Genomic DNA, 16,226 nt, shown 5'->3' on the forward strand with positions numbered 1-16,226 from the left:
TAGGTACTTGCTTGGGCCGTAAACTCCAAGCCAACCCATATTTCCTTGTGTTTAAATGTTCCAAACCATAAATAGCATGTCCTTATTTTATGTCTTAAGCCTATGGGTGGTTTGGGAGTGTTTTTTGGGCATTTTGACATGGTTTAGAGGGGTTTACGGCCTAAGCATGTGCTTGGGCTGTAAACTCTCTTTTATGCCCTAAAACTTTATGTTTTGATGTTTAAACACTCCTAGGCTAAATCCCCAATTAGTTTCCAAACTTAAGGGTGAGTTTAAAGGCAAGTTTGGCATCATTTTAGGGATTTACGGCCCTAGAGTGTTCTTGGGCCATAAACTCCTTACTCCTTGCCTTCTTGGACGATTTTTGGGGTATAACTACAGCTAGTAATGTTTGGAACAAGCTAGGGTAAGGAGACTTACGATTTGGAAGCGTTTGGTTGCGGATTCGGGGCGAAAACGAGTCTAGAGAGAGAGAGTATAGAGACAGAGAGGGTGGAAAGAGCTCAAATGGAGTTTACTTTCCCTTATATATGGGTGGGAGTTGGAGCTCAGTGGAATTTTACCCGATACTGCCGTTAAACGGGGCTTTTGGTCGCACCCGATTTAGTGGTCGTAATAATAAAACTTAACATTTTCCAAATAAATGGATATGTGTGTTATGTGTTTTTATTTCCTTTTATCACGACTTAACGGCATATTAAATGCAAACAAATGGAATGTTTATTAAATTGACGACCTCTAATTAACGGAACTTTATAAACTAGAATATTCCGTTAATGGTAACGGGGAAATGTAACGGAACAACTTGGGTTGTCACACTTGCCGCAGCGGGGAAGGCTTCCTAGGTATGGTCTGCTGGAGGTCAGGATGGGTGGGCTGGCATGGGTATTGACTGTCTCAGCTCGTTGCCCTTCGGAGGGTCCTTGAGCCGAGGTACCTCCCTCCTCGATCTTGAGTTTTCTCTTCAGTGGATTTGGTTGAGGTTCTTGGGTGGCTGGGTATGCAGGTGTTGGTTGCTGCTGTCCATTGCTAGGATCGGAATTCCCGATAGGGCCCTTGCTAACATTGGCATTGTTAGCATTCAGGTGAGCCATGACAGCGGCTACGGCTACCGAGACTGCAGCTTGGAAAGTAGCTTCATCGAGTAGGAGAGTAGGTTTCTTGCTAGTGGATTGGTTACGCTTGCTCGGAGGCATGGTTTTTCCTATACAGAAAGGAACTCAAGCGGATGAGAGACGATGGTTAACCCTGGACATATCTATCCTTACTATGTTAGGCCTAAATTTTTCCCGTGCCTCGGATATTGGTTGTCTGAGTGTCGACCAACATCCCTATGATGTAGTCCTGGTATTCAAGGTAGGAGTATGAGTATCAGAAAAATCCATAAGATGGGAATCGTTCCTACTAAGTTTCCTTTATACTGGGAAAGGTTCGCTCTCCGGCTTGGAAAGATCTGAGAACAGTTCGGAACGAAGACCGTGGGAAGAAAGGCTCATGAAGGCTTATGGCTAAATACCCTCAATAGAGGTGTGGGGATCCGCTCTAATCGTGTTACTGGCAACAGGAAAAGGCGATTTTACCTAACACATAACGTGAGTAGTGTAACCACTAACTCACTAAATTGTATTATTTTATGGGTGTATTAGTGTGACGAATCGTGAGGATAAGACACTTCTTGGGTTCCATGTACTGGTTCCCTCTGTCTACCTCGTATCCCTGACCGAGACTGGCGTTGGTTTCCTTCGGGTAGTTACCTAGGGTTCTTTTCTCGTGAAGACATATTGAATTTCTACTCCGCCTTACTTCCGAATCCGACTCTGGGTGTCATCACTTCATGATGGATGACTGGAAATCTCGGAAGTTTAGGCGAATCTCTCACCGATGTCCCTAAAAGATATAGGCACTTGGTGATTCAATAGTCTCAACCTAGTTCATTCATTTCCGAACTGGAAATCTTCTCAATGAACTTCTTCTGGGTCTGAATCAACTCTTCTGTCAAGCACTGAAGTGGATAGGGTTTTCTATAGGGTTCGTGCAAGAATGGAAATGTCTAAAGAATCCTAAGAGATTATTAACATTTCACTGGGTGATCCATATCGATTCCTACTACGATCACATATGGTATACGAATCATATATAGCTTAGATCCGATAGGCCTTAGAATATGTGATACTACTCTATATCCACATCCCAATGAGGAAAAGGAAGTAGAGCGAAACCACACATTCTGAGCCTAAGGGATCCTTATTATATATAACCTTGGGAGTATACCCTCTATAATTGTAGGTATATCAATAAGGATCTTTTTAGTTCTTCACACAAGGTTGTCTATGGATCCTAAAATACCCCTATGGTATTTTAATTTCTTGTTTGATTCTTATCTTCTGAATATGATTCTAGGATTAGTGTGAGTCTTTTAGTATTCCAAAATACTCCCATAGTATTTTAAACTTTATGTTTGGATCTAGCATTCCTAGTTGGTAAGTTTCAGACTCGTTGCAACACCACTATCACTCCCAAGCACACGTTCATTGCATCTCGAATAAATGTAGTTGATCAGGTTACATTTATTTCAGCTTATGATTACATAAATGCCCAGGTTTGACGGTAATGCTCAACATCCGAAGACTTTTATTATTGTTCTTCTTGTGATACTTGTGTTCGAGTGTTTAGATTATGGGTGTTCTTATACTTTGGTAAAATATGGTAAAATTTTAAAGTATAATTCTCGGTCAGAGTGTTTTATCCATATGTATTTATAGGCTATATATCTTTTATGATTTCATATACTTAGCTCACTATAAACAATGCTCTGATACCAATCTGTCACACCCCAAAACCGGAACGGCGAAAACATTCTGGGATGGATGACGTCATGTCAAGTATCACAACATATGCAGTATAGTAATCAAAGTACAATAACCATTGCATTAATAGTAATAGTTTTACATGGTTTACATTACATAGAACGTCAAAGTAATACAAGTAATAGTATAAGTGCATCTTGGTACTAAACTGTCTTCATCAAAAGCTCCGGGGATGTACCTGTCTATTACTGACCTGAGAATACAAGTTATTTGAAAAGCGAGTATCAGCATTTTTACAAATGCTGGTGAGTTCATAAGTATTTAGTGTCATTTTATTCAAATAACTTTATATAAGTAGTAGTTTTAGGATATACGGTGAGTTAGAGTCCTTTCCAGATAATCCTATATTTTCTATTTAAAAGAAGTCTTCTACCAAGACTGGTCAGAGTTATTTTGTAAAAAGTAGTTTTCCCTTAAACACTATCATTATCAAAATACGGGATTTGATTTTAAAGAAAGTAGGAGAATATCAGGGAAAATAATATATGCCTCAGCAGTGAAGACTGCTGACTAAGGCAAAAGGAATCATAGACTCCAAGAGAGTATCGAATGAACGACACGCCTGACTCTGTCTATCAAAAGGAGACACAGACCCCAGACGGTATCAAATGAAAGATACAGCTAGAAAGGTCTAAAGCCGTGAATGTCGACCCTAGACAGTATCAAATGAAAGATACAGCTAGTAAGGTCTAAAACAGTGAATACAGACCCTATACAGTATCAAATGAAAGATACAGCTAGTAAGGTCTAAAACAGTGAATACAGACCCTAGACAGTATCAAATGAAAGATACAGCTAGTAAGGTCTAAAACAGTGAATACAGACCCTAGACAGTATCAAATGAAAGATACAGCTAGTACGCTCTAAACCAGTGTAATTCCAAGAGTGTGTTTCCAGCATACAGTGTTAAATACCGTTACCTTAAGACCATGAATTATAAGGTAACATGGAGATACTCGTAACCATACTAATCGACACTAGAGTACTTGACGCCCTACAAGCGTCGGTGTAAGTATGACATTTTTCACCCCTTGGCTTGGTAGGACATGGACTGTAGCTAGCAGTCAGGGTGCGGGGGTGTCAATCCCGTATAGATCTATACACATAATGTCCACTCTCCCTACAAGACACTCTGGTTACCAACTTGACAACGGAAAAGGCCGTGTACTGAAGATGTATCTCATATAGTGAGATCTGATGTAAAATATTGGACCAATGATAGAGACTCACAAATGAACTGACTAATGTAAACCTGTATGTCTATACTTGTATACATAATATATAACTAATGATCAAACAACCTTCGGACGGACATTCGATCCCACCAGACCACATCTCAACGAAGAAAAGGAAATAGGGCGAACAACCCTTCCTAAGTCCTTTAAACATTATTTATATATATATATATATATCTATACAAGCACAGACATACATTTAACAAATAGGAACATTTAACGAAGTTTAAGTGTTTAACGAAGTAGAAGTGTTTCACAAAGTATAAGTGTTAACAAGTAGGAGTGTATCGTGAAGTAGAAGCGTATCGTGAAGTATAAGTGTATCGTGAAGTAGGAGCGTATCGTGAAGTAGGAGCGTATCGTGAAGTATAAGCGTATTGCAAAGTATAAGCGTATTGTGAAGTATAAGTGTAACGTGAAGTATAAGTGTAACGTGAAGTATAAGTGTATTGTGAAGTAAAAGCGTACTGTGAAGTATAAGTGTAACGTGAAGTATAAGTGTATTGTGAAGTAAAAGCGTATTGTGATGTAGGAGCGTTAACAAGTATAAGTGAAGTAGAAGTGTTAACAAGTATAAGTGCATCACGAAGTGAAAGCGTTATCAAGTAGGATTTTAATCTAAGTAGTAGTGAAGCAGTAGTATCTTAGCCAAGTAGGAGTATAAAAACATGGGGGAAAACTTTGATGAAAATCTTTAAGAAAACCTTTATACTTAAGAAAATCACAACTTGGGAAGTAAACTCAAGTTTACTCCCCAAAAGTCTAGTTCAATGTGTTCTAAGTCCGTTTCCATAAGTCATTTAGCCATATCTAAGCCTTAGGGGTAGTTTAGAGGGGTTTTGGGGCTTAAAACCCCCATTTAATGGTGTTCACGGTACAAGAGAGTTCTTGGGCCGTAAACACATAATCTTGCCCCTATTTTATGTCTTAAACTCGAATTTTCATGCTAGATAAGCTATACAACAAGTTAGGGTAGATTGCTTACTCGTTTGGGGCTCGAAATGGACGATTTTTGGCTCGAAAATAAGTTGTAAAGAGAGAGTGTAGAGATAGAATGAAAAGGGTGGAAATGGAGTTTACTCTCCCTTATATAGGGGTTGGAGTTGGGGCTCAGTGGAAATCTACCCGATACTGCCGTTAAACGGGGCTTTTTGGTCGCACCCGATTAAACGGTCGAATTTTGACTTGGTTGAAACTAAACATTTTTAAGGGCATTTTGTGGGTGTTTCTAATTTGTTTCAACCCTTACCAAGTTATTATAAAAGTCCCACATTAATTAACCAGTCCAAAAGTTAACGGACAGTTAAATAAAACGAGGCTTATTAACGGAAGAAGGGGTTAAAATTGACGGAATAAATTTCAGGTTGTCACAATATGAACACATATAATCATGTAATTTTGATATTAGCCATTGTAAATGGATTAGAACTACAATTACACCATCTAAAACAAGTTTTAAAACACCAAAACAGTTTAGGGTAATGTTTCTAGTCCATTTCCAGCAGCAAAAATCGAAAAACTGGTCTCTACCTGACCAACTCGTCGAGTGCAAGAATTAACTCGCCTAGTTGGTTGAAGTTTCGCTTGGCCTCGACGAGTCCCCTGTGCAGACAGCTTAAAAATTCGGTTTTTTACACTATTTTGCATCAAGTATCAACAAACAAGCCTAGACTCTGATACCACTGATGGGTAATGAGCATTCTAACACTCCTGAGTGTACATGCAACTCTAGAAAACCTTGGATCTATGTTTGTCTAAAATACATGCCAAATTTGATTTCCAAGGTTCATAATCCTATCTAGCATACATGGGGAACTTTTAATATAAAAGATGGCTAGAATTACATACCTTCTAGTTGATTTGATTCCTTGAAAACCTTGAGAGCCTAGCACCCCAAGTGTGATGCCTCAAATGTTTCACACAACACCAAGTGCTTTGGAATGACTTTGAGAGAATGTAGAACACTTGAAAAATCGGCCTAGCCCTCTTGTCACTAATCGACTTTGGTGGATGTCATGTTCTTTATATAGTGTGTTACACTTAGGATTACACCATGTAAAACCTAATGTAACATGGCTCTTCATTTCCATGACCCATGGGTTTAAACCTCCATGGAGCATCCTATGGGTCTTAGCCCATCTTGATAATCCATGAAGCCTTTACCCCACTATACAAGTTATGGATGGTTTAAATAATCAACCCATATATTTCATTAGTCATCTTTTGATCACATAATTAATTCTAAATTAATCTTGATCAATACTAATTAAATAATTCTATTAATATATTAGAACTTATAATATATTAATAAACCACAAGTGTTATTTCTCTCATTTAGTCTATCCAAATGCATGATGCCATGCAACCCAAATGGACCATGCCAAACCGGGTCAAGTACATACCAGAAATAGTTATGGACTTAGACACCTTATCCAACAGGCCCTTGTGCTACCGGGTGGCAAGAAAATGAGTTTGGGCAAGTTCCATCCATATGAGTTTGGATTTGTCACTAACCTTGTTTCGAGATTATGGTTGTGACAAATTCACATGGATAGGAACACATACACCAAAAAATATAAATGTCATAAGGTTTCTCTCCGATTCATGAAAATGATGGTGAGGAAACGCTTTCACTAAGTAGATTTTAGGAAGATAGCAAGTGTGATATTTTCATTCTCAAAGTCATTAGTGGAGCGCGCGTAGTTAACCGACACACTAACATGGACTTGTGAGATTGACAAAAGGTCTAAACATTATGATTATGGCATCCCTCTTCATAATTGTTTAGAAACACATGTGAGCTATCTAAGGAAAGGTGTATGATTTTGATAAAATCTTATCAAAGCATCTCATATCAGAAATCTGAACTTTGGAAAGAAAGTCAATAAAGTATTGATTTCTAGAAGTCCAACTGATTTCTGGGTACATTTCAAAGCTAGTGGGAGCATAAAGTGTTATGCTAGTTAGATTATAATTATCATGTTAGTGGGAGCATGATTATTATGTTAAGTATTGCAAGTTAGCAATGTTAATTATAAAAAACAAAAGTTTCAATTCGCTTTGAAAAGTTGTTATGCTATAATTAAGGGAGAGAATTTTATACTTCATTCTAATTCTATAAGCTTAGATTGAGATTTTAATCAACTTTAGTCAAGGATATATATGATTTTTATGTTGGAATGGTTCAACATAAGGAAATTCTATATATGTTGCATTCTCAAAATTCGATTATGATTACGACATCCTCTTCATAGTTCGAATTGTGAGAACATGGCAAATAAAAAATTTTATAGCATGAATCGTGTCCCATAGGCTTCGGGTATAGGATCGATTTCATGTGCTATAATATTTATCCTTTCTAAATTTTCCAAATACGTAGGGCATTAAGAGGGAAAAAGGAATAGAACCAGATATGACTAAAATGATTAAGTAATTGTCGAGGATAATCTGAGGTTTACCAAAGATTGGTTGCTCATGGACAATTGGAAGTATAGTGTAAACTTTGGAAAGGACCATATTAACATATTCTGAAAAGAAGAAACTCTTGTTCAGAAGTGATAGTCAAAATGGTAATATGGAATTGTTTTCATAGGTGGAAGTTATTCTCTGAATCTGTGTAAGATCAGAAAACTTAATGCAAAGAAGGATGTTCAAAGGAATGTACTTTGAATATGAGACTTCGTTTCTATTGAATTGATCTCCATTGGAATACTTTGTAATGTCTGTTGCCAAGTCTCTGTGACTTTTGTGCATAGTCATTACAAGAGAATCATTGCATATAGTGGGGATGAAGAAAGAGAGAGAGAGAGAGAGAGAGAGAGAGAGAGAGAGAAAGATTTATTTTTTATTTTTTTATTTTTTATTTTTTTTATTTAATTTGAAAATCATAAACAAATAATAAAAAATAGAAAAATCATATTAATAAGGGCAAATCCGTCATTTTGAAAAAAAATCAGAACAGATTGGACCACAAAACGCAACAAAATGAAAGTTTTGGACCACTGGTGCTAGTCGAAACCTTTTTGGACCAAAGTGACAAATTTGAGCAAACCACTGGATCATTTGTGCAATTTAGTTTTTCTGAAATACAAACCTTTTAAACATATAATATTTTTATTTTCCTTTTAAAAAAAATTATTTGAATGTAATTAATGTCATATTATTCATATGTTTAACTATTTTAGCATAATTAATTATTAACTAATAGATGTTTTTTAATTTTGATTTTAAAAGTTTAAGTAGTAATTAAGGAATAAATTCAAATTTTGATAAAATTAGGTAACTTTTTTAAAATTTAAATATAAAAATTTATATCGAATCAATGTAAAATTTACCATACGTAAAGCCAAAATTATATTTCAGTTTTGGTTTCATAATATAAGTTAAGCAAAACTTATATTAGCTTGATATAAACTTTTGACATTTTATTTTTAAAAAACTATTTAATTTTCTCAAATTTTGAATATGTATTTATATTTTATATGTTTATAATCTTAAGGGTTTTTTTTTTTTTTTTTTTTTTTGCAAAATATTTGTGAACTTAAGGGTTTTTTCGCAAAAAATATTTAATGGTAACCTGGAAACCTGCTATTACAGGTAAAAAGGCAAAACCGACAAAAAAAAAATGACAAGTTTGATGTATAAACGAACCAAAATTTTGTTAAATGGTAAAACCGACATTTTCTGCCAAACTTAAGCCTTTTTATGACATTATCCCATTTTAAAACCCTCTTATTTCGTATCTTTTTAAAATCCAAATACTTTGGGATAGAGATCAGATTTGTATTTTACTTCTTTGCCCTTACATAATATTACGTCCGCCGTCTGCCTCTCTACGTCTCACGATCCAAGCTCTTTTTCTCAGCCTTCACTCTCCTATCTTTTTCAGCTTGAGCCTGTGAGCATGTTTTATTTCATTCTTCTTTTTCTGTTTTGCCGGCCATAAAGGTGATGAGGGAAGGTGTTATTGCTTCTGCGTTTAGTTTCTTTTGTGGTGATAGTGTTTCATCGGTGTGTGTGTGTGTGAGAGAGAGAGAGAGAAGATTGTTTTATTTCATGCAACCTGTCTTTTTCTTGACTGTAGATGTGAGAAAATAGGAGAGATTTGGATTGTATATACACACATGTGTAGGTACGTCTGTTTTTTTTTTTTTTTTTTTTTTTTTTTTTTTTTTTTTTTTGATTGTTGACTTGTATTTAAATAAAGTTTAAATCATTTTTATAATTATTTGTAAACTATTAATATAAATTATATAATTTTTTTAAATGTAAGGTCATTTGTCTCTTAACATAGATATACTATCTAAATTCTTTGCAACACAAACAAGATTGTAACACACACACATACACACACACATATATATATATATATATATATATATATATATATATATATATATATATATATATATATATAATCTTAACTAAACATATATACAATAGCATTTAAATCCTGCAAAATCAAAATTTATCTAAATCCAAATCATTTGACACATTCCAAATTCCATGAATAAAAAGAATCCAACAAGAAAATTACAAACATCCTCGAGGGAAACATATTATTAAGATACAACATCGTGAAGGAAACACGTTTATAAAGGTACATCTTGAAGGAAACACGATACTTTTGCACCAAAAGTACATAACACGATAAAGAAACTGCAAACAACATCCCGAAGGGAACACATTATTAAGATACAACATGAGCAAATTACTCCTTAACAGAAACCTACAAAGCAACTCATATTATTACAAACAGTAAGTTTTTGTTTCAACTTAAAGCTTAAGCTTTAAGAGAAGTTCACGCCATCTGGGAGTTTCTTCATCGAAAATGTAGGTCAAAGGAGACACCAAAACTCCATTGCCTCCAATCTACACAATTTTCCAATAAGCTATATATCATTGTCTCCCTTTTACTTGATACAAAAAACAAAAACTTATGAAGGAATTAAGGAAAAGCAAACTCTCACTTTAAGATCTAAATTTTGACAAATTTTCCTTTTTATTTTTTTATGACCTTTATTTTCTTAAATACCCGTTAAACAATATTTATCGAGACAACATGTCTTTATCAAATTATAATTGTTCATAATAATAAAAAAGATATGCATATAAATACATGCAACAAGATTAGGGTTACTTACCGCTCTTAGCTGCTGAACTGATTTGTACAACAATTTATTGGGTACACAAATGACTATAGCATAATAATTTGTGAACCCAAAAACTGGACTTATAGTTGGACCCTGAAAAATATAAAAAAAAAACACACATTTGGTTGTAAGTTTGTTAGCTAATGCAAGAATCAACATCAACTTTCATTGATTTGTTTATTATCACATCCTACTTTTATTTCCTCATGTCACAACATTGTACATTGAAAAATCACTCAATTATAGCCATACCATCCAAATAAAGAGTAATTTTCACTGAAGTAGAATGTACTAACAAAATATTTTGACAGTACAATGCTATAATCATGTTGGTTTTTTTAGTACAATGCCTTAATATGAAAAAGAAAATTAAGTATAGTGTTTTAATAAAAAAAATTGAATGTAGGATGCTATAATGTATAGATAATGAAAGTACATTACTATCTCTTACATTTAGTACTTAAAACATTCGAGGAGAAATTTTTACCTGAAGGCCAGATAATAATGGTAGAGTCAAAAGTCTCTCAGCTACTTCCTTTTCGTTGTATCCCCTCATGTTAGCCACTACCTGATATGTATTCTATTTAATGGACATGAGGAAAGTAAAGTAGCAATGTAAATTTCCCTACCCCAAAAAATACTAGCTTCCTCTATCTTAAAAACTTGCAACTTTTAATTTGTCATATGTTGAGATAATGTATCTGACTATTAATTGATGGTTCAAAATAGCCCTTAATAAGGTTTAAAAAATCGAGGACCACAATCAAAGTTGCTGATTTCAAGTAACAATTACAAGGAGATAAAAAAAAAAAGAAATATAAGCTGGTTTTAAAGACTTGCCAAAAGCGGAAATGTAGGGTTTTTCAGAGATAACCCAAAATCACAAGTAGAGCTGGATTTCAAGTAATGATTACTAGGGATGAAAAAGTAATGAATCTTTAGAAACTAACCATAAAATGGAAATGTAGGGTTTTTAGACACAACCATGAATTATAGACGTATTGATTTCAAGAAATAATTACAAGGAGATAAAAAAAAGTAAAACAGTAGGGTTTTTCAAAAACACTGAAGTATTGCATTGATTTCAAATCTTCGGTTTTTCCAAAACAAAGAGTATTGCATTGATTTCAAATCTAGGGTTTTTCCAAAACAACCCAAAATCATAAGTACTGCATTTTTTTTGTGAAGGATGAGTATTTAGTGTTTGTTTGATTGTATGGAATGCAACAAGGATGATCTTGAAATCGTAATGTAATAAACAAGGTAATGAAATAGTGACATAATTATATTTTATATAATATATAATTATAACAAAATAAGATTTTATTTATTAAAAGCAAAAAAATTCAGCATCATATGAGTTCATTAAACCCCAAATAATTACAATAAATAATATATTATATAATTACTTCTGAAATTCAAATTTAATTAATACTATGAATCTATAGAAAAAATTGTGTCAACAAAATTAACAAAATGGAGGGAATCACATTCCTTCAAAAATGATCCATATTCCATTACATTAGGAAAAACAAACACTTTTTTATTCCATTCCAACAAACCAAACCATACCTTTGACTTTTGAGTTAATACTCTTCACTTACATAGAAATGGCAATTTTAAAATTTGTACACCATAAATTTTCTACCTCTACTATAAGCTAAAATGTCAATATTTGTGCATGTGTTTGTATGGGTATTGTGGTGACGGTGGGGGAGGGGGGAGGATTCTCAGCTATTTAAATAATACTCACTAATTTCAAATTGAAAAATATCTATTATAAAAGACAATAAACAAACACAGATATACTTACTGTATATTGATCAAGTGCACTTATATGAGCCTCAAATCTTTCAAGCATTTCATGGGTTATATCTAGCAAACCCTTACGCCGGAGCAACGACTTCTTGCTAGCAACCATGACCGCCTGAAAAATATGTTATTCATGTAAATCAGAAAATTCAAAAAGATATGAAAAGCTTATAATTTTGGAGTGAAAACTTCACCTGACTTCTTAATATTACTCCACCTTCGATTTCCTTCATATTGTTTTCCTTTAATGTGGTTCCACTACTAACAAGATCCACAATAACATCCGCAATTCCCATCTAAGCAAATGAAAATACATAGACATTAGAACAATATAATGTGAATTATAGCAACCTACATTCATTTCCTTCCATTACATCATTATATTTTCTGTTTTTTCATGGTTTTTAACATCAAGAACCGAATTAAATGAGCACCTAGCTAGAGGCTACCCAAAAGAAGGTGAAATTTACAACATACATGTTTTTCATTTTTTATCTTGTTAAATCATTACTATCAAAAATTACCTAATTATAACATTGTTACACTTTAACTTTTTTTTTCTTAGTGGGACATCATACTTTGAAACATCCACCTAGTTCTACATGTGAAAATTGCTGTCTTTGGATGACATTGCTATAAGTGGGTAAAATTTTCAAAGTACAATGTTGTAATAAGAAGGAATGAAAGTAAAATGCTATAATAACCAAATCAGCTAAGCTATTTTATGATTTCTTCCAATAAACCCTAAATCCATGGGAGTAATCCCTGACAGAAGTCAGAGTTAAGAAGACTCACAGCAGGAGCTGCCTCCAGTGCTCCATCAGCAGTTGAAAAGGAGACATGGTGAATACCATTTTCTTTCAGAAATTTTGGACTTAACTGCCAAGAGAAAAAAATAAGAATTAATGTAAATACCAACTTGAACCTTTAACTAGGTGAAACTAGTAAAAAGACAACTTCACTATTACATGAGTAAAACCAGTAGCAACTCGTAGAGGCTTCTCAGCAGTCCAATGAGGCATTTGTGCTAGCTCCTCAATAGAATTGATGTCCTTGAAGATCCCATGTTTTGGAACCTAACAAATGAAGAAGAGATGTCAAATATATAGTTTTGAAATTTAAATGATCAGTTAATGTTATTAAGGTAGGTTATTATATATAGAAAAGGCTGACTTACAGCAAGAGATAAACGACATTCTCCATGCGCGAGTGCATCATGAACAATGATTAGATCTTCATTACCCTGTAGAAACGATCAACACATATAGACCAAAAGACACATTTATTAATCAGAGATCGCATGTAGTAACTATGTGTTTCTTTTTTACTTGGGATCACTTAGTCTTTCTTTTTTACCTAATGAGCATAATATGTGAAGATCCGATCATACAAAATATAAGAGTGTTTCTTTTTTCCTTAGTAAATAAAACTTGGCTTGATGAGCCAAGTAGGAAAGGCTGCCTTTTTAACTGGACTACCCTTTACCCTAAATTCCAATTTTATAACACAATTGACCATGTTTCTCTCTAAATTTTGAAGATCTCAGTTGTTGCATGTTTTTCTCCTTCTCAAGGTACTTTTTTAATTGTTTCTTCCTCTGCATGAATCATCAACCTACTAATATTACTTTTTAAATCTACAAAATATTATTATTTGAACTTTTTTCAATATTACATCCAGTTTAAGTTACTAATCATGTTGTTATTTTCATTTTCTGTAAAGTGGTCATTTACAATTTTACTTTAAAATGGTTCTTGAATAAAGAGTCACTTGTTTTTGAAGTCATTTGTTATTTATCACTTATAAACAAGTGGGTCTTTATATATACAAAACATTATATGGACATAGATCGCTTTCGTTCTACTGCTGTATCCATACCTCATAGTTGGAAACAACTCCAAAGACTAAAAATGAAGCAGGATTATGTGAAATTTCAGAAGCATGTTAGTGTTTTTAACATTAAGTTATATATTACTATTGAAGTGACTTCTATGTTAATTAAGCTACTAAAATGGTAGCTATGATGAATTGTGAAAATGAATTACTATTATATTAGAACGACTTTACAGATCTGAAGGGAATTCATTTAAAATTGTTTCTCAAGTAATAAAACTGTTCAGGTTAAGTGCAAAATAAGATGTATCACATAGTTAAACAGAAATACATAAAGAGAGGAGGTTGCATGTTGTTCCTTTCAAGGTTAAAGTGTGTTATATACCTCTCCATATTCGCTAACTGTGTCAAGACCAACAATGCCGATGTCTAGATCTCCTAAAACCATTTTTCGTACAATGTCTTTTGGACGCTGAAACCACACTTCAAGATTTTCTAGCTGCGAATCGACATTGTAAAAAATTTAAATTGAAAAGTTCTTAAAAACATTAAATAGATTGTACTAATGCAATCTTCAATAGACATTGTAACCTGTGGTATGTCTGCAACGTATTGTCTAGGGTTCGGATGCCTCACAGATAATTGACAATTTTGCAAAAAAACACAAAAAAACTTACATGTAGACAAAAAAAACACTAAATTCAAAAAAAAATTATGAAGAGATTGAGAGTATACATTGAGGAGATCTAGCGTATCAGTAGCCATTCGACCTTTACTCGGCAAACCTAGCCTAATCTCACTCCTCTCAGTAGATGTTGTATCTACATTTCCGTTAACATGGGTCATCGGAGATGGGATGGTGCAACATGAGATGGTGAATTTGACGGAAACTTTAGTAGAAGAAAGAAATGACGATTGAGTGAAACCGCCACCGACGATGGGGCCTTGCTGGAGAAATGTTGGCATGAGAGACATGGTTGAGTTCTCCGTTGAATCTTTTTCGGCGACGCGATTTCTGGTGGAGGAAGGAGGGGGACATGCAACGCCGCCGTGAAGGAAATGGTGTGGAGGGAGGATCTCTTTTTGGGTTTATATATACACGCGGCGGAGAAAAGCAAGTATCTAGTGGTCCCGTATATCTTATACATATAATCTTGTGTTGTTATCAAAATACATGTAATTATGTTTGTAATGAATGAAGATTACAACATATATTGTGCCATCTAATTTTAACCTAAAATAAATCTAACAATTATATGTGTAAATTACAAATTTAACCCCTTGTTTTGGTGTTACTTTGCATGAAGGGTATAATGCCAAGTGGATCCTCTTTTAGGTTTTGAATGCCCACGACAACAAAAGTAATGTTTCTAGTGGTTTCATTACCCATTTGGCTTTAACGTTTGGAGTACAAATAAATTAAATAGATGGGTAAGTTATTTTATCTCCAGGTTTTGGTGTTTTTATGGATTTTAATATTTGAATTTTGTTGTGAAAAAAATAAAAGTTAAAATAATGTATTGTAGTATTTACGTAGTATTAAGTTATCTCCATGTTTTGGTGTTGTTATGATTTAGTGGATCCCCTTGGTATGAAATGTCCATCTCTAGGAAAGAAATACTATTGTGGTAGTATTGTTATCGCACCATTCCACTTAAAATTTGTAGTGCAAATAAGTCATACATATGGATTAATATCTTCAATGGTAACTATATGTATGTGAAATATGGCTTGCATGGCCTTTTAAAAAGATATATTGTAGTATTTAATGTATACAATATAGCAACATGAAATACATCGTATAATAATATTTACAAACTATCAAATTTGTGTAAGTGTTGTAGTGTATTTAATAGTATTTCTACATGAATATAATGTTGAATGGTTCCTTTTTGTGTTTAGATGCTCACAAAGAGAAAGGTCTTGTTGCTTCTTTATTTTTAACATTTTGTGTGAGAATAAATCGAGTGGATAAATAACATTGGTTCAATAGTTACTAAAATTATGTAGATATTACTTGCACATAAGTTTATAAAGATGTATTATAGTATCTAACTTATCCAGTATATCAACTTAATAAACACTTGACTTAAATTTTATACTTATTGTTCAAAACAAGCTAAAATTGTATAAATCAAGAGTGCTAATAGTTGAAATGTAACATATGGACTAATAAGAGAGTTTTAGTCCAACTATGGTAATATTAAAGTAGCTCTTATGTTGAAGGACCAAATATATTAGAAGAGTGACAAAGTCTTAAGTAATTAGGATTTGTACCCCTAATTTGAAGAAAATGGATTTTGAATGAGCTATGGAGCTTCATTAAT

At 33.6% G+C, this 16,226-nt stretch overlaps 1 protein-coding gene across 1 annotated transcript; it reads right to left on the reverse strand.

Moving 5' to 3' along the window:
- Positions 1 to 9,877: 9,877 nt before the first annotated feature.
- Positions 9,878 to 14,874, reverse strand: LOC145062829 (ATP phosphoribosyltransferase 2, chloroplastic-like). The gene is made up of 11 exons (XM_079010421.1): positions 14,637 to 14,874; positions 14,491 to 14,552; positions 14,285 to 14,398; positions 13,244 to 13,309; positions 13,035 to 13,142; positions 12,862 to 12,945; positions 12,261 to 12,362; positions 12,068 to 12,181; positions 10,742 to 10,822; positions 10,246 to 10,347; positions 9,878 to 9,973 (listed from the first exon to the last, which is right to left on the reverse strand). The coding sequence occupies exons 1-11, from the start codon at positions 14,872 to 14,874 to the stop codon at positions 9,878 to 9,880; spliced, it is 1,167 nt and encodes a 388-aa protein (XP_078866547.1).
- Positions 14,875 to 16,226: the final 1,352 nt, after the last annotated feature.

Source organism: Lactuca serriola, chromosome 7 (assembly GCF_051521515.1).
Source record: "Lactuca serriola cultivar US96UC23 chromosome 7, Lser_US96UC23_V15, whole genome shotgun sequence".
NCBI lineage: Eukaryota > Viridiplantae > Streptophyta > Magnoliopsida > Asterales > Asteraceae > Lactuca > Lactuca serriola.